Source organism: Aethina tumida, chromosome 3, assembly GCF_024364675.1.
Source record: "Aethina tumida isolate Nest 87 chromosome 3, icAetTumi1.1, whole genome shotgun sequence".
NCBI lineage: Eukaryota > Metazoa > Arthropoda > Insecta > Coleoptera > Nitidulidae > Aethina > Aethina tumida.
Genome location: NC_065437.1, coordinates 16,922,136 through 16,945,270, shown reverse-complemented (window position 1 = coordinate 16,945,270; position 23,135 = coordinate 16,922,136). Strand labels below are relative to the sequence as shown.

General features: G+C 30.7%; 4 protein-coding genes across 5 annotated transcripts in view; 2 read left to right on the top strand and 2 right to left on the bottom strand.

Annotated features, from left to right (window-relative positions):
• Positions 1-23,135, bottom strand: part of LOC109596328 (cadherin-99C) — a 380,168-nt gene that overhangs the window by 76,196 nt on the left and 280,837 nt on the right. The window lies entirely within an intron of this gene.
• LOC109601363 (uncharacterized) lies at positions 106-10,874 on the top strand. 2 transcript variants are annotated; one of them, XM_049965371.1, is made up of 3 exons: positions 106-427; positions 1,716-1,885; positions 1,993-2,358. In XM_049965371.1, the coding sequence occupies exons 1-3, from the start codon at positions 202-204 to the stop codon at positions 2,080-2,082; spliced, it is 486 nt and encodes a 161-aa protein (XP_049821328.1). In that variant the 5' UTR covers positions 106-201; the 3' UTR covers positions 2,083-2,358. The 2 variants fall into 2 exon arrangements, with proteins under 2 accessions (XP_049821328.1, XP_019873159.1); XM_020017600.2 differs by lacking the exon at positions 1,993-2,358 and adding an exon at positions 10,003-10,874 and having other exon boundaries at positions 116-427.
• Positions 4,811-8,792, top strand: LOC109596329 (ribonucleoside-diphosphate reductase large subunit). Its single transcript, XM_020011851.2, has 4 exons — positions 4,811-4,991; positions 5,044-5,132; positions 5,192-5,369; positions 6,494-8,792. The coding sequence occupies exons 1-4, from the start codon at positions 4,949-4,951 to the stop codon at positions 8,680-8,682; spliced, it is 2,499 nt and encodes an 832-aa protein (XP_019867410.1). The 5' UTR covers positions 4,811-4,948; the 3' UTR covers positions 8,683-8,792.
• Positions 13,230-23,135, bottom strand: part of LOC109596325 (Krueppel-like factor 9) — a 150,983-nt gene continuing 141,077 nt past the window's right edge. Inside the window, exons 2-3 of the mRNA XM_020011847.2 lie at positions 20,099-20,249; positions 13,230-14,972 (exon numbers count right to left, since the gene is read on the bottom strand). Coding sequence (XP_019867406.1) covers positions 14,837-14,972; positions 20,099-20,249 — 287 coding nt within the window. The 3' untranslated portion in view covers positions 13,230-14,836. The remainder of the gene's footprint in view (positions 14,973-20,098; positions 20,250-23,135) is intronic.

The following is a 23,135-nucleotide window of genomic DNA, read 5'->3' as shown; positions in this document are numbered from 1 at the left end:
CTAATTAAAATATCTTTTTTTAATATATATTTATAAACGATTTTGAACATGAAAACCTTGTATTTATTCTTTACAGAACCATAGTAGGCAGATTTTCACTATTGACAAAACAATATGTGTCATTCAAACATTTCGTTAGCAACGGTTTTTATTCCTACCGATGACCTTTACACATTGGCACTTTTTAATTAATTTCTAAGTATGGATCCCCCAGACAATCTTCTGTGTCCAAAAATAGACATCAACAAGAGACAAAAGCAGGAACGGTACGAGGACAAGTGCTGGACGGAACAGTACAGAGGCGACAGCAGGAAATGGGTTCTCAAGGATGTTTCTGTACAAGATACTGTCCCAGTTTCTACCATGAAAACCTCCTATATTCCACCGCACGTGAGGTCACTAATGACTGATTTTAAAACTTCAACCGGTACGTACATTACCCCTTGTGAATTTAACAAAAAGTATAAAAAACTGATAAATTCTTGTACAAATTATTTAATCTATTGTAATGTGTTAAAAAAGCCGTTACAATAAATTATTGTAAATATTCTCATACACAAGTTTCCCCCATTGAACAGGGATCGATATTTTCTAAAATAAACGCCATAAATTATGGCACTCTGTTACCCGTGCTCCGCCTACCTACGCAACAAAGTTGCAAACTAACAACACTTAATAATTTTAGATTTAAAGAGCAACAAATTTTCATTAAGCTCTCAAGTGTTTGGTCCCGGGGGGTCATTATTAGGGAGCGTCGAATGCGGCTTTAACGTCTTACAAATAATGTCACTGCGAACAAGGTACATATCCAGAGAGACGTTAATACCTGCTTCCGGCATCCGGAAACTTTAAGTGCTACGCTAGATTTTTATGAAGAATTATTTCTTCGTATAAAAACGATTTTGCCTTTACTTTTTTCGCATTACATTTTTTTCATAGATATTTATTACTTACATTGTTTTACCGGTTGTTTTATTTAGATTGGATTAAATAATTAAAGTCACAAGTTAAAATTTAGTGTTTCCACTTTGTCATGGATCGAAACGTGATACTGTAACTTGAATTAAGGCCATTAAATCGTTTGTAGTCCCGAGAATAGATGAATATTTGATAGAGTGTGGCACTAATTGTAATGAACAGAATATCAACCATTTGTGCTTTATCCTGACCGAATTAAAACACTGTTTTGCATTAGAACTGTTAGGAAGTTTATGCAGTTTAACTTAATTGAATTATTTCACTTTCTACCTAATATTCTTAAAGTTTTGATAGCCAAGTTCTCCAAAGTTTTCTTCCAACCTACTTTTAGTACAGAATCTTCTTCTGCGACACATCAAAAATCTATATTATATTAATTTATTTATAGGAATTGTAGAACTTAATTAATTCTGAAGGAGTTATACATAATAAATCCGAAATAATTTGGTGCAGGATTGTGTGGTACGAGAAGTTCGCGTTCTAATACATGAGTGTTTAGTATTGCATGCAATTTCCAAAGTTTGGCCTGCTTGGCCACGAGTAAAACTAATGTCTGAGAATAGCGTGCACAATATCAGAAGTCAGCTTTCTGGAATTTGTTGGCAAAACTAACAAGTTTAGAGAATGTCGTCGAAAATTACAGGAAATCGATCAGAGTTATCTCGAGTATGTGTGTGGATAACGAAGAATTTGTTCCCATTGTGGAAAGTTATTAAATATCGTTGTCCTTGTTTCAGGACCTAAACGAAATCGACTGTTTGAACAATTCAGAAACGAGGCAATTGAAGAAGTCATGGCTGAAAGTGATCCTCCACCGCCAATCGAAGAATACTGCAGCACTTACGACGATCAATTTTTTAAACCAGGTTTTGAAGTCGACGACGAGTTCTATAAAAAAGATGTTGAGGTAATTATATATGATGAAACGGAAACTCTCTGTCGTCTCCAATGTCATTAACCAAATCAGCGATAATATTGTGTATTCCATTTTGCACCAGCGACCCTTTATTCCAGCCTAATCATGCCGATGATCTATCAATTATGTTCCCTGGTAATTTGTGTGCGTGCGGTTTACATTGCTCATCATCGAATTTAGTTAGATAATGGATATTCGCAATTACGTTCTGAATTAAATGCATTGTGACACATCCGAACGAAAAGTATATCGGAAACAGGGATTAATTATTCTGCCGGCTGTGCATTTACTTTGTTGCCTTTATTAATGCACTATTCTCGTACAGCCGCCGCTTTTGGTTTTGTTATTCCAAAATAAACTGGGTTTATACGATATGCCATTACATTCATTTTAGTGGTTAAATATTATTTTGTTATTGTTTGTTGATGTTACTGTAATTATTTCACAATAAAAGGCTAGTTGAAGGAGTTATTCAGTTAGGGTAGTTTATTTGCACCGTCAAAATGGCACAGTACGAAAATTCAGGGGAAAATCAAATGAAAACGCAGCGAAACTCTTTAAAACACTCGACGCCGTAACGAAAACGTTTCTCAGGGTTTAATTTGAAAGCGGGGGGGTCGGCAACGACGTTCCACTTCCTGGGAAATATTTTCGCCGTAATTTAATTGTGCACACGGTGTTATCTAATTGCGTTGCGGAAAAGGCAGAAACGAAAACGCAATCGATATCGCCGCGGACCCAAAAACGACAAACATGAAAGGAGTTAATTAAATTATAAACACAATGAGACCTTATCTGTGGACCGGGGGAAAGGCGACGGCAGCGTGGGGTTTTGTAAAACACCGGGCGGATCGGGGAGCAATCAGCGGGTTGACCTCCGACACAAACGGTGTGCTTAGGACAGATCTCATCATGTCGGAATGGCACCGGAGGTTCGAGGTCGGAGGTGCCGATGGTCGTCCTTTAATCAGGACTCGATGATCTAGCAATTATGTTTGTTGTAATTTGTATGCGGCATTGTTCGCACTAAATTCCCGACCAGGTAATGGTTAGGCGAGATTAATTATTTGAATGGTCTGATTTCGAGGACGAAATGACGTTCTTTGAAGAAGTGGTGGGGCGAGAGGGGATCCTATTGTTTATATACTCATTGTTTGAGAATACCTCAAATGATTATTTTTTGTATGTTGCCATAATTGATTTATGAAAACGTATTATGTATATTATTTGGCTTATTACATAAGTGAGGTGTACCAACACATGTTTTAGTATAGTGGAGGATCCCACTATATTTTACATGTACTCATAGGATTGTTTTAATTTTTTAAATGTGTTAATAACTTTTGTTATTGTTTAACCATATTTAAATATGCAAAAAATTCAAAAAACTTAAATAATTATGAGTCTATTACCATGAATATATGTATAAAATTAATAGCATTTCGATAGACTGATTAAGAAAAATATGGAATATTTATTTCTTACAAATAATTTTTCCCTAATCTGTTGCAAATCTGATCAAATCTAACTTATTGTAAGATGGGTACATTAATCACAATTATTAGATTTTACTTTTTTTAAAATAAAACATCAATTTGATATGGAAAATAGTATGGAATATTTTATTAAATATTTCAGTATTTTGTAGTGTAACCTTTGGCTACTGTCGTTGGATCTTTTAGGAATAAAATGTACCAATCTATGCAATATGTCAACAGGACTTTGTTGCCACTACTGAAAAAGCAAACAAGAACTGAAGAAGTGACACCCCTTTTACAGAATGTCCCTGTATTGAAAACGACTTATTTTACCATCCACTTAAGTCAAAGATCCAATTTTGGATCGAAAAAAGCATCCCCAAACCATGCTTTCGCCACCATGTTAAACCTTACGAATTTAGTATTTAAAATGGTACCGTTTCCCTTACTGGCCGTCTCATAAATGATCTACCATCAGACTCAAACAAATTAAATTTACTTCAGTCACTACAAAGAACATTTTCTCTGATTTCATGACAAATAGAACTGTGCAAATGCCACACGGGACGTTTTTCTTTGATACCCGTACTTTTTTAACTACAACTCAGCCATGTAGTCCCGTATCAATAAGGTGATTTCTCATGGTTCTGCTATTAACATACATATTTAAATTGCCTCCGTGATTTGTCTTCATGTTTTGCGATTATTTATGAGAGAATGCCTTTTTATAATTTTGCCTATTTTGTGAGTGGTTTTTCGTGGACGTTCTGGCTTGCATTGATTTTCAACACCAACATGAGTGCGGAATTTACACAAAACCTTCAAAACACCACTCTGAGTAATACTTAATGTTTTTGCCACGTCACATTTCGTTCGGCCACTTCTTCAAATACTTTTTTTCTAAATTGAGGTGAAAAGTATACATATTTAGGCATTACTGCTTTGAAACCCAAAATGTTAAGAATTTAAATACAACTGACCGCAAATAAAATAACATTCCATATTAGTATTACCTAATATGCCAGACGGTAAACACAAAGGGGAATTTGTTTAACACCAGTACAACAGATATAAAAAATCTCAAGAGATAAAAATCCAATTTTTAGAAATATTCCATACTTTTTTCCTTCACTGTATGCACATCGAAAATATATAAACACGTAAAAAACAAAATTAAAAAAGTATATTAATTTGGTTCATTCTTAATTATTTTATTAATTTCCAAAAAGTAATTATTTTTAATTGTAAGCAACAAAATTAATATTGTTTAAAAGACTCCTTTGGTATACGTTCATCAATTATAAGAGGGAAATGATTATGGGAAAATCAAAGTTTATATTACAATTTTTTGAGTGTCCCCCGTATTCAAGACAGACCTTAAACGGACACACCAGTTTGAAATAACCGCGTCCACAGATCGCCCCCACGCACTGACCGACCAATTGCGGCGCGAGGTCCCAAAACAGCGGGAAAAATACCCGGCAAACAGATGTATTTTAGTTTGGCCTCCATTGAACGTTACAGCGGTTAATTTTGCTTTTATTTTGTGTGCGTTGTGTTTACAATAAAAGTCAAGATGGTTAACAAACCGTTGAGCAAGATGTACGTCATAAAACGGGGTATGTATTTACGTTTTTAGGTTATTTGCGTTTTTAACAGATTTTTTTATAGACGGCAGGCAAGAAGCGGTGCATCTGGACAAAATCACGTCCAGAATCCAGAAACTATGTTACGGATTAAACATGGATTTCGTGGATCCAGTAAGTTTCCATTACTAATTATAACCTCTCAATGTTTAACCGAGCATTATATTCTGCAGCTCCAGATTACCTTGAAGGTGATCAATGGCCTTTATCCAGGTGTTACCACAGTGGAACTTGATACATTGGCAGCCGAAACATCAGCTATGATGACTACAGATCATCCAGACTATGCAACATTGGCTGCCCGAATAGCTGTGTCCAACTTACATAAGGAAACAAAGAAACAGTTTAGTGGTAAGTTTGATGTTTCTGTAGTATTTATAAACTATATGAATGTTACTATCAACAACTATCCTGGCATGATATCAGTAATTTTCAGTTCATATTGTGATACCATTTATTAAATTTGTTAATTCTTATTTGAATAACAAATTGCTTGAATTTTTTATAATAGATTTTTGATATTCAGTTATTCCTATGGCTGGCTCATTCTATTTGGAATTTTTGTGCAGGTCAACAGATTTCAAATATAATTTTTAGCTTTTTGTATAAAAGTCTATTCATGTATTCAGAGAATACCTGAATAGAATAGCTACCTGAGCTACTTCTGTATAGAAATATTAGAAATAATACCTTTTGTAAGAAATATTTCTTATCTGACAGTTCTATTTCCAATGTTTAGGTTGCTAAATATATATATTTTATCATGTAACTTTTAAAAATTCAAATTAATTAAATTGATATCATGTTTAATTGTAAGGTTTATCATGTCTTTTTACATTATTGATATTTTATTGTGCTTTTCTTGAATAGAAGGAATAAATTCATTAGAAAAAATGTGTAAACTTGTCAAATGATATAAATTGTTATTTTTATGGCATATATAAAACTCTTAATTTTTGGAGCAATTAGTCATTAAAATTGAATTATTATAAAATTAACAAATAAATTACAGTTGCCTTAAATAAACACAATATACTGAGTGTCCAGTTTGACATTTCTTTGTTATTAAGTTGTTGAGAATGAAACTTTTTAAATTTTTATATAACATTTTGAAATTATGTTACCTTTTTATTTTATCAACTTCAGCCTACCACGTTATTATATAGTTTGATCTATTGAGTGATTGACGTCTAACCAGTAAACTCAAGAAAGGTCAGATCTGGATGATTGCTTGAGAATAAAACGTACTGTTGTCAATATTTTTTTTATATCTGATTGTTTTATTAATTTTATTTAATTTGCTATTAAAAGTATCAGAATTTATATTTGCGATGGATGAAATTTTTACTATATGTATTCTATTATTTTCTATCAAATATTTAACGAGATGTAACAACTATCATTTAATTATATATTTTATTAAAATATATGGTTGGTTATTCCAAAAACATATAAAGCCCATTTTTTCCTTGCAGATGTAATCGAATTATTATACAACATGGTGAACGAAAAAACAGGAAAGAGAACACCTATGATCTCGGACACGCACTATAAAATCATTATGGACAACGCGGACAGACTGAACTCTGTAATCATCTACGACCGCGACTTTTCCTATAACTATTTCGGCTTTAAAACTTTAGAGCGATCGTATCTGCTCAAAGTCAACGGTAAAATTGTGGAGAGGCCACAGCACATGCTGATGCGCGCCGCCGTCGGCATTCACGGCGAAGATATCGAGTCTGTGGTCGAGACGTATAATTTGCTGTCGGAGAAATATTTCACGCACGCCAGCCCGACCCTGTTCTCGGCTGCTACTCCGAGACCGCAGCTTTCGTCCTGTTTCCTATTGATGATGCCCAGCGACAGCATCGAAGGCATCTTCAATTGTCTCGCACAATGCGCATACATTTCGAAATCTGCAGGCGGTATTGGCGTTAACGTTCATAACATTAGAGCTAAAGGCACCTATATTGCTGGCACAAATGGTGTATCCAACGGATTGGTGCCCATGCTTAGAGTTTTCAACAACACCGCCAGATACGTCGACCAAGGAGGCAACAAAAGACCTGGAGCTTTTGCCATCTATTTGGAACCATGGCACGCAGATATCTTTCAGTTTTTGGATCTGAAAAAGAACACGGGTAAAGAAGAGTACCGCGCTAGAGACTTGTTCTATGCCTTGTGGATCCCGGATTTGTTTATGAAACGCGTTGAAACCAACGGCACTTGGTCCTTGATGTGCCCGCATCAGTCCCCCGGTCTTGCCGATTGCTGGGGCGAGAAGTTCGAGGAATTGTACATGAAATACGAAGAAGAAGGTAAATTCGTCGAACAAGTGCCAGCGCAAAAACTGTGGCGTGCCATTATTGCGTCACAGGTCGAAACTGGCACACCTTACATGTTGTACAAAGACGCCTGTAACAGAAAAAGCAACCAACAAAACTTAGGCACGATCAGAAGTAGTAACTTGTGCACGGAGATCATTGAATATACGTCTCCTGATGAAGTTGCTGTTTGTAATTTGGCGTCCATTGCCGTGAACATGTTTGTTAAACCTGATCGCAAAACGTATGATTTCGAACGATTGAAAGAAATTGCTAAAGTTGTAGCCAGAAATTTAGACACCATTATAGATGTAAATTATTATCCTATTCCCGAAGCAAAGAACTCAAACATGCGTCACAGGCCAATTGGTATTGGCGTACAAGGTTTAGCTGATGCCTTCATTTTAATGCGTATGCCTTTTGACAGCGAAGAAGCGAGACTGTTGAACATCCAGATTTTCGAAACAATTTATTATGCCGCTTTGGAAGCCAGCTGTGAATTAGCAGAAAAGAAGGGCACATACAGCACGTACGAAGGCAGCCCTGTAAGTAAAGGTATTTTACAATACGATATGTGGAACGTCACACCAACAGATCTGTGGGACTGGGCCGCCTTGAAGGCTAAAATCGCAAAACATGGTGTGCGAAATTCGTTGTTGTTGGCACCGATGCCCACAGCCAGTACCGCTCAAATTTTAGGCAATAATGAGTCCGTTGAACCTTACACATCCAATATTTACACCAGAAGAGTTTTGTCTGGAGAATTCCAAGTAGTGAATCAACATTTACTCAAAGATCTGACTGAATTGGGGTTGTGGAACGATGTTATGAAGAACCAGATCATCGCAAACTGTGGATCAATCCAAAACATTCCTGGAATACCCGATAATATTAAGGCAATTTACAAAACTGTTTGGGAGATTTCACAGAAAGTAGTCTTGAACATGGCGGCGGATCGTGGTGCCTTCATCGATCAAAGTCAGTCTTTGAACATCCACATCGCCTCACCCACCTATGGAGTCCTATCTTCGATGCACTTCTATGGTTGGCGCAAAGGACTGAAAACAGGCATGTACTATCTGAGAACTAAACCCGCAGCCAAACCGATTCAGTTCACTGTCGACAAAAGCAAACTACTTGTGCAAAACACCAAAGAAAACGGTACTGTCAATGGTACAAATGGATATACATCTCCAGTAAAAAGTAACAATCAACCAAAGGAAGAAGAGGAGGAAGACGAATTAACAAGAGCCAAAAAAGAAGAGGAAGAAAGAAATACGGCTTCATTGGTTTGTTCATTGAAAAATCCTGAGGGATGCGAAATGTGTGGTGCCTGAAAATGTTTATTGTTTAATTTAGGTTTATTGTATTGTTAATTAGCTTTAAAATAATTTTTGGTATTATGTATATTTATTTTTTAATACAATACAAAATTTACTTTATTAAATTTTAATGTCATTATCTTACCTTTGATTCCAATATCATCAACATCATTAAAATTTGTAATCCAGTAGTATTCAATTTGCCAAGAAATGTAGTGGTAAAACTTCGAATGTAATGAGCATATTGATTTAATACGACTCGATTTCGAAGTAAATTATGTAAGAAAATCACATAAATTTTTTATCTTCTAATTTAAAAGAAACTCGTTATTAAGTTTTATTTCAAGCTTTGGTCAATATTTTCCAGAATGCCAATGTCATGTAACAAAAGGTAAAATTCTTGATTAAAATAATGTAAACTCCGCTCTACTGTTAACATCATGTATTATTAACTAGGAAGGCATCAAAGCATATCATTTATCCTTCGGGAATTGTTCTTAAAACTTCATGCATTTCCGGGAGTTTAAATTCGTGATGGAGTCGAAAAGGAATTCGCTGCCCTGAAGCGAACGACAGTTCATAACAGCGGAAAAACAATTACTGTTAACATTTACATCAATGAAATGGATCCATTATAGTCTGAAGTAATTTCATTAGGGCTTAATACATTGTTATTGCTTCAAAACAATGTGTTCGCCGTAGCCATAAAGTCTCGGATAAAGATGCGGTTCCAGGTTTTAAAGTTTCATAAAGTTATTAACGTAATTAATACTTTGTGAGTGTTGGAGAAAACGCAAACTAATTACTTTCGTGCTGTAAGACGATTTATTGCCGGCGTCAGGAATTTTCGTGGTGGTGCGACGTAATTGAGTGTTACCGGTGCAATTATCAATAAAAATTGGAAACCTGTAACTGCCATTCAATTTGCACCCATCAACAAAGGTACAACTTATTTTATCATACAGTAATACTATTTTATTAAAAAAAATTAATTACTTTTTTCCATTAAAAAACATTGAATAACTTCGATAGACCTTTTTAGAAATGAATGTCTGAATGCGTTCAGGGACAAAATTACGTAGGCCCTGTAATTTCTCCAGAGATTTTACTAATCTTCGACGGGGATCTTAATTGATATCGATAAATTGAATAGTAAATTAATTCCAAGTTAAAAGAGCTACGAAATGGATTTTGCGCCCCTTTGTTGGAAATTAATACATAAACGCTCAAAACTGAAAGAGAAAGTTTCTGAAATGTTTACTGTTATTGGTTCCATTCAACCTCAATTTAGAGGATTTAAATTACCGTGAATAATCCAAAATGTTTTTGTTTCAGCTACATGAAAAATATCCGTTGTATAAGTCTCAGCCTATGACTTACTATGCTTATAATGCATACCATGGATCTCCTCCTGCTGGACTATCAAAAATAACCAGCCCCACTAATCCTTTCAAAAGAAGTTCGGTATTCACTAAACCCATATCAGAGGTGTACGATAATGAAGAACTAAAGGACAGATAAGGATTTAATAAAAACATTTACATTAAAAAAAAAAATATTCAAAAACTAATGTGTAAATTGGTGGTTTATATATAAAACAAATTAACAATATAACATAACCATCAACTTCAATTCTCCAGACACTTAATTCTGCCCCTCATGAATTATTAAAAGTAATTTTAATCTCTTAAGAACAAAGGAAAACTCACTTTCCCTAGTTTTATGATGCCATCAACTTTTATTTGATTAGTACTTCCATTATTAATTAAATAAGGGCCTGCCTCGAAATAAAATTCTCCCGTTTATCAGATTTTTATACATGCAATTTATAATAAACAATTATTTATTAGTGTATATGAGTTCGATGAACGTACTTATTAAAAATTCTAACAAAAAGTTTAGCTATGTATGTAGAGATCTCATAATGGCAAATCATAATTTTATCATTTAAAGCTGGGCGGCCGGAATAATAATTTACATTTTGGTAAACCGACTGAAGTAATAAATTATTGTTTAAAATCATATTCATTCACAGCTTTATCAATAATTTACTATTAAACCAACTAGTATACACGGCTCCTCATCAAATTTATATCTTGTATAAAATTATTAAAATTTATGTTTGGCACAAAATTGTTAATATTTACTTACCTGGTTGTGGTTTTGGAATAAATTTATACGGGATTGAAATAAAGGTCATTTTTAAATACTTATTTTTATGTACCCACAGTTTGTTATTTTATATTTATTAACATAAACATTGATAAATATTTGTAATTCTCGTATAATATGTACAATATATACAATATGGGGAAACAGTAGATACTATATCATACAAAACGTGATAGTTATTTGTTAAGGTACACATGACAAAGCGTATAAATACAAAAATATCCTAATTCCTTCGTGTGCATCTAAATTGGTCAAGAGAGTGCAATTAAATAGTACATTTATCGTTTAAAAACCAAATACAGTTAATTCTTCGAGCTGAAAACATAACAAATTAACGTTTTTGAATTTTATTTTGACGACGAAGGATAACTATATTTGGTGTTTCACAAGGAGCGTTTCTGCAGGCTATACACCGATTATGTTTGTTGAACACATCCTAAACACACATTTTTAATTTAAATATTAATTAAAACGAAATTCGGATACGTCCAAAACCGAACAGTGAAAAGGATGTAAATTTAGGTAACACCGCTTTACTAAGTAAATGCACATACATTATTTATCCAGCCAGAATTAATTCTGCGACGAATTCATTAACGTCAAATTAAATACCACGCTTTGGCAATTTATCAGATAGCCTGCAGAAAAGGGTAATGGGGTTTAAACAGTGATGTGGAGGTCGTATACAATGAACTAATATAAAATTCGGCATCTGTGTGTGTTTGTGTTTGAGAGTGTGTAACAAGCGGACCACAGCGTTATGGTCGGAATACCGTGTGTGGTATGAAATGATTAACATTTACGATCGTGATTATCTATTTTGCATTGGAACTGCATGTTCGTTTTATTGGTGTTATAAGAAAAAAAATGTTAGATGCTGTTGTTTTATTCTAAAGTAGTTTATTTAATTCATGAAATCTCGTTATGTAATTTTTATATAAAATAATGAAATATTGTTATAAGAGAAATAAAATAAATAATACAATTTAAAATTTAATTGTTTTAATTGATTTTTCAACATTGTCATTTTAATAGTAAAATTAAATTACAAATATTTTGACAGTAAGGCACATTTGTGAAACAATTAATCGTTTCAAATGAAAAATCAACATTTATTGTTAGTCAAAAAGTCAAACCAACATGAAAATTACACACAATCCCCGTTAAACCCTGAAACAATGCGCTGCTGCGGTCAGATATAAACATTAAACTGACACAAATCCGATATTGGCACAAATTCCAACAACAAACAGGTAACCTAATCCAAATTCTGACCAGCGAATTTAATCCAGCAAATATAATTAATCTGCTTCAAATTATTTCTAACGCATTAACATTTTTTTTTTGATTTGGATATCCAAACAGCGAGAACAAAAGCGACAATCACGATCGTGTATTAGAAGAGTGGATATAAATGTAGGTGTGAAGCGTACTATGGGGATAATTGCAGTCGTTGAGGGAACAGTTACTCCACATAAAGAACAATTAATAATTGATGAGTGTCACATTGTTGCATGGCTGTCGGCTAATTTTACGCACGCCGTTCACTTCATGGCCTGTCAGCTGCACAGCTCTGTTCGGAATAAGTACATACGTATTGTCAATCTCGTTTGCTGTGCATTATGCAAGTTGATACTGGTGATTTTTGTTCGAACTCTATTCTTTTCTTTGTTTTTCTTTTTAAATAGCAACTGAAATATTTTGTTTATATTTTATGTGTAAAGGTAACACATTTTATTTATATTCCTTTAAACGTGTGTTAAGAAAACAATATAGTTCTTAAATACAAGTCAGTTGCAAGTCATTTTCAATATGAATCCATGTCAGAAAAATAAACACCTTGTACATTCAGTCTATTTTGTTTTACTTCAATATTATGCATTGTTATAAATAGTATCAGTTTCGTTGCCTTTAAAAAATTTGTAATTTTCTCGGACACAGTGTTTTAAATTGATCCAACTGACTTGAAAATAATCTCGGTGACACCATTTATAAGTGACGCACTACGATTACATCTTATACAATAAATATTTTCATTTAATATATACAATATTTTTCACAATACAACTTCTAAAAAATTTTATAATATAATAATATTCTCTTTTTTATAATTTGATTTATTTTACTAAATCTATTATTTAAAGTAACTACCAACCAACTCATATGGAAGAACAGATATGGTTCATAGGGACTTCAATGCCAATTCAAAACAGATTGTTTGGAATGTAAAGTCCCAGGACAAAGTTTGAGGACAAACACTAATTATAATCCGCAATCGTATAAAATTTTGATTGATTTCGTTCTCAAACTGAGCTTCTGTAGCTGAACAAAAACACACGATTGTCGATATGATGTGCAGGTGCGAGGTAAACAAATAACGACAACAAAAATAATGAGTTAATAAATGTTTAATAAGGTTCAAATAATAAAATAACAAGCAGACACACCCGACACAATTTTTATTTGATCATGTCGGATGTAGAAACAGGTACCGCCAACATAAAAATAAGATTGCATATAGTTCAGCACAAAGTTTTCCGGGAATTATTCAGCTAGGAACTGTACTTTGTACTCGAAATTAATTTAATAACAAATTATGGTTGTTTTTGTTTTTATTGTCGGACTTGTGCTGAACTATAGATTAAAACTTAACAAAACAAACTTTATAAATTGCAGTAAGAATCAAAAGGGGGAGTAAAAATCAACAACATATGTAATAGTTATCCAAAACGTGATAAATTGACAGATTTTACTATTCTTGGATATCTATAAATTATTTTAGTTTTATTATTTACATTTAAATCAATACAATATATTCGTGGATATATTTAGGTACCATTAAATACATGTATTTGTAATAAAAAATAAATCTTATTCTATGATTATATACACTTTAAATATAAGCCCCAATTGGGACTTAATAAAAATAAATAATTTTTAATAACGTTTGACATTTTATAATGAAAATGGTAAATATTGGACATTGAGCTTATTGACCCAAAATATTGGCCGTGAATAAATCGATTCGTTTATAAAATCCAAATTTACAATATGCAATTATTTAATCACAAAGTTGACCTCGAATTTATAAACATTTCGTTTAAACGAACTAGTAGAATATTTTGGCATTAATATTATCTAAACTAGTAGTTAAAAGATATGCTAATGTGGTTTGGACTACGTTTTTGTGGGAAATTCAGACTAATGTTACTGATTAAATGAAAAAGTTGATATGTAAGTTAAGAAAAATTCACACATTTATTGCTATAATACGACGACAATAAAATGAATAAAATCATGTAAATTCAATTAATGGTATTTAATATAATTTTAAAGCCTTTGTGAACACGATTTTGAAGTGAAACAGTTAAAATTAAACGAAAAAAAAAACGACAATATTCGTCCACCAGTACTGAACGATATCCGAGTAAATAGCACAGCCAATTTCACCAACTATTGTCGACGTCTTTAACTCCCAAATAAAACGGTGTCCAGCGCACTCGATCTAGATTACAAAAAAAAAAAAACTATCACCCATCATTCTACACAGATATTCGCATAAATACAAATAAAATTCAATTTAACAGGTAAAAAACCAATTTACTCCGCCACTCTCGTCAATCATTCATTTATTTACAGTGCAGTTTTTAAAGCTGCCAACGTTGCGAATGAATTTTTCATTAACTGTAAACGCGTTTAATAAATTAGCAGCTAAAGAGAGGTCCATTCGCATGTAAATGATTCAACAGTGTTTGTATATTTCACATAAAACATTATGGCTTTGAGTTTGGAAACCGGAAGTGTAGAAACCATTTTCGGATTATAACTTTCTGTTTTTGGAACAAAACCGTTTTGATTCAGGTAACTATTAAATTAATCCGAAACGTCGCCTTTTGATTATGACATCGACAAATAAATAAATGCGTGAGTGTTGCGTCTTTTCATTTATCTAGGGGTTAAGGGGAGTGGGAGGCCAACAACGATACTAAGCTTGTTTCTATGGACTGGGCATGGAATCCGACAGGACGTCCGATGGTGTTCCATCGCTGGAATTGATCGAGAACGCCCGATTTGGGGCCCTGCGTTGTCTCAACACGGATGGATCAAAATTCGGGTGCCGCCTGGCATGTTTACTGCAACAAAAGAATCAGTAATTGACGATATGTTTTTAAATATATATGTACTACATCTACATTTTATGTATCTGAAGTTCACCATTTATTCTCCCACTTAATCTCCTTAAATTTTACTGTATAGCAGGAGTATTTTTATATTAAAAGTATAATATGTAACTATAGTATTCACACAAGGTACAGAGTTAAATAAATAAGAGCCATGCACTATTTACACAGTATACGTACTCTTGGGCAAATATAAAAAAATATTCTTTTGATCTCCATAAATTGGTATAAAAGGAACCTTATATTTGCTATTATTTATCGTAATTTTAAATGAATAATTAAGAGTGACAACTAAATTCGTTTATGTTACTCCGTACCTAGTTTGAATGAAGTATAGAATAGATTTTTGATTCGTTATTAGGTCTCGTGTAAGCAAGATATTCATGCATATAGTAAGGATTATGTTGAATCAACCGTGGCAAATCTACTTTTGATACAGCGAAGTAACAAGTTTGTTTCACGCGTGAAGAGTATTTAAGTCGACTTAGGTATTTTTTAGACGTGTTCCTTCCACGGACATTAAATCACATAAACTAAGCCGTAACCAAACTTGAACATTATTAACAAAATTATGTTCGTGTATTTAAAATCTAATGTATTTATGAAAACAAATTGCAACAAAGTTGTAACGAATGTGCAACTCATAATTAACAATGTATTATTATTAAGTAAATATACCTAATTTGAAATTCCGACATAAAGTTTCACTACTATCTTTGTTAGTGTTTGTTTTACTATATCCAATGAAAACGAAAATGGGTTATCTATAGCTCTATATAATTCTACACGGAATCTTAATTAACACGGTAATGATTGAACATCATTCAGCACTAAAGTTTCCTTGTATTATGCAAACAGTAAATATATTATACAGGGTGTTTCTCAAATTTTGGTTATTACTATAACACGATTATCTCTTTCAATAAAACACTTTGTACTGTCCGGTTCAACTGAAAGAGACATTAATTTTGTTTTTTCAAATAGAACTACATTATATTAATAATATCAATGCTGAAAATTTTATTGTTGGTTATATGCTATGTGCTACTAACTTTCTTATTTTAAATGAAACCAAAAATTTTCACATTCCACATTTTCACTCAAATAAAATATGTATAAATTGATTTTTCCGAATATTTTTACGCAAAACATGCACAATATTACAAATACAAATAATGAGAAGTTAAAAAAGTTTAATTTAAAGTAAATTTTAAACGATTTAAACCACACTTGTGGCAATACATGAGACGAATTAACGTTTTTTACATTTTTGGTAATATTTCAGTAAATATTTTAGCTGTAGACTATGCTGCAATCCATTAATAGAGCATAAAATTCCGAGTTGAATGGTGTGAAAATTTTATGGTTATTTAATTTGAAACGAATTATCGACAAGTGAATATTTTAGAATACTATTAAGGTCTGGTAAAAGTCTCTTTTGTTAACCTATATTCCCACTTTTCAATATTAAAACTATTGATAATAGAGACATTTTAGTTAATAAACTACCTGTATGAAATCTTAAAAACAAATGTTTGTTAACACTATTGTCAGTTTCCAGTTGAACCAAACTGCCGTGGTTAGCAAAATAGGTAACATAAAATACCTATTTTAGTTCTCTATAAACTTCTAACGAGCCAGTTAGGTGAATCATTCTGTATAATCAAAACTATATATTTCAACCCATTATAGTATTCACGGTTATTATTTTATTTTGCAGTATCATAAATATAGATACGCTTTTATAAACAGTAATAAAAATATGGAGGTGAAACAGATAAAACGGAATGTGGTTAATCCGTTTCAGTACATTCAAAACAATATTTTATGGTTTATTTCCCATAACATATACCCATTTTCGTTTGTGGGTAATAAAACTGCACCAGCAAGTAAAACTAGTGAAAGAAAATTTAATATTTTAGAAGTAGTTTAATAACGTGTTCCTTGGAAACGAAACAGTTGCTAATGGCACCCAACTTCAGTTAATATATTCCAAAGTTACAAGACGGGCGGTTTGCCCGAAGAATTAAAGAATTATTAAATCGCACAGTAGCTACACAATTTTTATTGCTCATAAAGTGGCTATAAAATTTATTCCTGTTTTAAACCGGATATGTTGTTCCCGTTTCAATCCTAATGCACATAAAAAAAAACCGTCCAACTCATTCAAATGTTAATTTAAATGTTCCCTTCACAAGGTTTTGAAAATCTGCGTTCGAAGCGCGAGACGCGAACATAAATTTCGCATACGTATAACAAATTATGATCCGACCGTAAATTATTTCTTCTGTTCCTGAAATCCGTTTTCGGGGATTGATAACCCGGGAGTCTCCGGCCACAGGGTGCGCGGATAGGTGTGTAAGGGAAACGAGAAAGTTATTGAACTCGTAAATACGTTTCGGGGGAAGTTACATGCCCGAGAAGTCGCTTCGCTGCAAGTCCGACTTTATTACTGTAATTTCCAACGCTCCCCCAGTCCGTCTCCGGCTGTACAACTGGTCGCGAACCTTGTAATCATATTCTGTTCGTCAATCGAAAAATGACAATAATTAGATGAATGAATATTGGTGGTGGTGGAAAAAAAATTGTCCTTGACCACTTGGAAATCGAATAAAGTGCAAGCACACCGTTCGCATGCATTATTAACTGCAATGATCCGTTCGTACAGTTTAGTTTCGAATTGAAAGGGCCGACAATTTAAGAATTAAGTGCGAACGGTAGCGTATAAATTTGGTTTGGTCAGGAATTCCCAATTGAAATGGGATATTTATCGAATATTTCACTTGGTTGGGCCACTAGTAAGTGCATTTAAATTTCGGTAAAGAGGCCGTCAAATAATGCATTACGATTGAATGCATAAGTAATTTGTGTTTGGTGTAAATGTGTTAGCTAAACCTGGAAAGGGGAAATGTTTAAATTATTATTTAAATATTTTATGTTATTGCTTTTAATTAATTTATTGGAATTTTTTTAATTTTGAAATCCATTTTTTTTTGAGTGAGAATAAAAATGTCCTATTTTGGATACTAAAATTTTTATACACTGAATTTTAATCTTTAAACTTTGTATTTAGAATTAGAAATTTTGAAATTATTAAATTTATTTTTAAAAACAATATTTACTTTCTAATTTAAACTGAAAATTTTAAAATTTTGTTTTGAATTCTATCTATCAAATTTTCAAATTAAATTTGGATTCTTAAATTCTATATCTTAAATGTTTTATTTTGAATAAAGATTCGAAATTAAAAAGAGCTAACAAAAATCCTTATATCTTTAATTTAATTAAATATTTCATAATTTTTTTACTTTAAAATAAAAATTTTGAAATTTTCAGTTTGAATTTTAAATTTTGATATTTCTTGACTTTTTTGATTTCAAGTTCAGAACTAAAATAGCAGTTAAAACTTTTGTAAAGGGAAACATTTAAATTATTATTTGTAGATTTTATGTCATTGCTGATTTGAGGATTGAATTTTATAATTTTTATTTTTGAAATCTATATTTTTGATTGTGAGTAGAGAATATCCTATTTTGAATATTAAAATTTTTAAACACTGATCTTTGAATTTTCAATTCTACACTATTTTTAGTTGAAATAATTAAATTTAATTTTGAAAACAATTTTTACTTTCTAATTTGCGTTCTAAATTTGAATTTAAAATTTTGATTCAAAGTTTTGAATTTAAATTGAATTTGGATTTTTAAATTCTGCATATTCAATATAATTATTTTGTGTAAGATTTGAAATTAAAAAGAGCAAAAAGGATTCTTTGCATTTTTAAAATAATTAAATATAAATTATTAACGTAAAAACTTTGAATTTTTTATTTTATAGTTTTTGTAGTTTAAAATATAAAAGTTGAAAACATTTAAATTATTATTTGTACATTTTACATCATTGCTTTTAGAGAATTTATTTTGAGTTTTGATTGAATTTTAAACTTTTCATTTTGAAATCTGAATTTTAGATTATGAATTGAATTTTCAATTTTAACCTTTAAACTTTGGAATTAAAAATGTAAAACTTTGAATTTAAAATTTTAAATCAGTTTTGATGGTGATTTGTAAATTGATTTGGATTTTTAAATTATATATTAAATTTTTTATTTTTTTTATTTTAATTGAAATTAAAAAGAGCTAAAAAGAATCTTTCCTTTTTGAAATAATTAAATAAATTATTAATATTCTTTTCTTGTTTAGTAGAACTAAAATAGTAAAATTTTTGCGAAATGCTTTGAATTCTACATTTTAAATTATAAACTATTAATTTATAATTATAAATTTAAAATGTTTTTGTATATTAAACCTTTAAATTATTTTTACATGCATTTGTTTTGATTTTATTTTCTTGCTTCATTTAATGTTTAGAATAACTTAAAATAACTTTGAATTTTGAAATTTAATTTTTTTAATTTTTAATACTCTTAAAAATTTTAAATTCTTAAACTTATAATGCGAAGTTGACATGTATTTGTTTCAATTTTATTTCAATTATAGTATCTAATCATTCGATGTTCAGAACAATTACAAATACAATTACAATTGTGGTGAATGCGCAACGAGCATTTTAAAGTCTTGCAAACAATGGCACAAAGGAAAAACCAACCGATCTGAAATCTCTATCGTTGATAAACAGTCGGGCAGATAATTGATTTACATTCTGAATGTGAATGTTACGGAAGCGAAGCAGTTTTTCAATTTTATTATAATGAGTTCTCATTTACCGCTAACGCGCCCCATTATGATAAGAGATTCAATAAACTAAAAAGTGTCACCCCTACAAAATAACTTTGGTGAATACATCTTCTGCTGTCGCGTGTTCTCAACACTCTCTTTGTTTTTCTCATTCAGTGTTTGTTACTTTCTGAATTTTAAGTTGGCCATTTGAATAAGTGGATCCGCACCATCAGCTAACGGGACATTAATGTCCCCGACATTATGCCAATCTGTAACGTATAAATATTATCTCCGGTTCGCTGCGAATGCCAACGCAAACAACTTTAACTTTTATGGAAAAGTCACACACACATAACCACATTCGATCCATATTTTAACATAAAAAAAGAAAATATTTACCTAAGGTGGTCGCTCCGCATGAATTTTTTGTTGCAAACGGGGCATGCGAAATTCTTTTCGCCGGTGTGCGTCCGCGTGTGCCTCGCCAATTCGTCCGACCTGGCGAATCTCTTTCCGCAACCGTCCCAACTGCATGGGAACGGTCGTTCTCCTGCAAAAAAAAAACACACTGTGAAATGAAGGAAATAACATAAATTTGTTTATCGGCAACACAATTAAGGCGCACTCGAAAATACGTTAAGAGGTAGTGAATAACAAATATTATTTAACCGAGATACGACCGGAGCAAGAATTTGAATAAAAATAATTATATTTTCAAATCTTATAATATAATTCTCCCGAAATGTCTTGATTTTCCTGCGGCCCCAGTGCAATTTCCCGCGGCCTTTATCTCCATCGTCGTCGCACTGGATTCTTCTCTGCTCCGAGAATATCTCATTAAAATGAATAATGTCATACGGCATTGACCTTATTTTTTTTTCTGAAATTTTCTCTAAATTATGCCACATTGTTTATTAAAAATCGTAATTATCCCCATCCAAGAGCGTCGTAACGATGCGATACCGTTCATCTAACAATTTATCAGAATAAATTAATTTGAGGTGAAGCAATTATAAGTTTCTCAGATCTCGGGATGATAAGATTATATGATTTAATAACCTTTAATCTTCGGATTAGCCTATAAGTAGATGAGGCACTTAATACTTGGGATGTATCCCACTGAAAATTTTATAAACTTAACCATTTCGTCTTCGAGAAGGTATTAATTTTAAACATTGTTGCTAAAGAACTTTTCATGATTTACATAAATTGGAATTTAATCCGAATTCAATAACTCCTAAATTGAAAATCAAATATAAAATTATAATAGTTTTACAGCTGAATTCTTTCAAATTACTTATAAAACTGGCGTTTATTTCCAACTAGGTATTTAAAAAAAATGTCAATATATTATTTTCTACTTTTAGACTGATTTTAGAACAATTTGTTTAAAAAATAACATTAATAAATGGTGATAGGTAGGTCATAAAAGAAACTTTTGTTTGTTTATTAAAATATTAATAAATAATAATTCCTTTTTAATATTTTACTATCAAAAACGGAATCATTATACCATGAAAAAAATATATAAGAAAATTGAAAAACAAAAATCTAAATAAAAACGAGAAAGACAGTGATATCAATGGCAATGGAATTTAAGATTAAAAATGTAATGTTTATCGTTATTATCTAAAATATCTATAACTAAACGTAATCAATATTCTCGTACATCTTGTCATATCATATCAACGAAATAAATGGGGTAACTTATATATCTAAATTGTCAAGATAAATCTAATATTTTTATATATATTATACAAGTACCTAAGTTATTAACATTAAATTTTGACAAAAAAAATTTGTAAAAAGTTTTTAATTAAACGACAGTTTTGTATATTATTGAAATAATTTAAATATTTTTATTACGACAAAAAAAAAAATTCTAATTCAAAAATTTCGATTATAAAATTGTAAAATAATACATATTTTTTTTAGGTCACAAATTAAGTATTCCCATATGTGAAAAAAATAGATTTTCTCAACGTCATAAAAAAGAAATCGATGCATAAAGATAAATTTTACTTTTGATAATTTTATAAATATTATACAAGTACCTAAGTTATTAACATTAAATTTTGACAAAAAAATAATTTGTAAAAAGTTTTTATTAATTAAACGACAGTTTTGTATATTATTGACATAATTTAAATATTTTTATTACGACAAAAATTAAATTCTAATTCAAAAATTTCGTTTATAGAATTGTAAAATAATACATATTTTATGTTAGGTCACAAATTAAGTATTCTCATATGTGGAAAAAAAATAGATTTTCTCAACGTCATAAAAAAGAAATCGAGACATAAAAAATAATTATTATTTTTTTGTAATAATGGAAATATATGTTACATTAAAACATCTAAATTTTTTATTTTCCATTAATTATAAGAATAAAAATGTTCACAAATTAAAACATTTTTCATATGTCAAAAAATAAAACGGTTAAATTGATATTATTAATTAAAATTAATTAATTAAATTTTTTGTTTGTTCGAAGTTGTCAAAAAAATTAAATTAACATTTAAATTTATATTAAGTGTGATAATGTACATTTTCTTATTGTCACAAAAATGAAATCGAGACATAAAATTGACTAAAATTTTTTTTTCGTGTTTAGTAAATCTACAATCTTCTATATTGTTTTTCTTTATATTAATGTAATAATGTAAATACCCCTGTTACATCAAAACTTATAACAAATAATTTTTGTTTTCTATTAATTGTAGCAAAAAAATTCCAAATAAAAATGATTTTATTATATCAATATATAAAAAAACGTCTATAGTGATTTTTTTCTATTAAATGAAATAATGTAAATTTTCTTATTCAATTAAAAATTTAATTTTTAATTTGTTAAAAGTTTTCCCTATGTTAAAAAAATTAAAAATCTAAAATTCTATTAAGTAAATTTTCTCATTGTCATAAAAATGAAATCGAGACAAACCTTATTTTTTTTTTAAATTGTAAATATATTTTCTATAGTTACTTTTTATATCAATGTAATAATGGACATATTTGTGTTAAATCGAAACATCTAAATTGTTTTGTATCTTCTACTATTTATAATAATAAAAACGTACACAAATTAAAATGTTTTTCATATGTCAAAAAATTAAATATCCAAATATATATTTTTTATTAATTAAAATTAATCTTGCTACGACAAAAATTAATTAGTTAATAAAGAGTTGTGTGTGAAATAAATATTATATCTGATTTGTTTTTTTATTAATTACAAAAATGTAAAAATTTTGAATTTAGAAGAATTAACTTGTCAAAAAAGATTTCTATATAAAAAAAAATGAAAATCCATATTTTTATATAAATTATAATAATATAAATTCTTCTGTTACAATGTACTTGTTAAAAAAACATTTTTTCTATTAATTATAATAGTTATATTCCGTTAAAAATCTGGGTTTGAATTATCGGATTA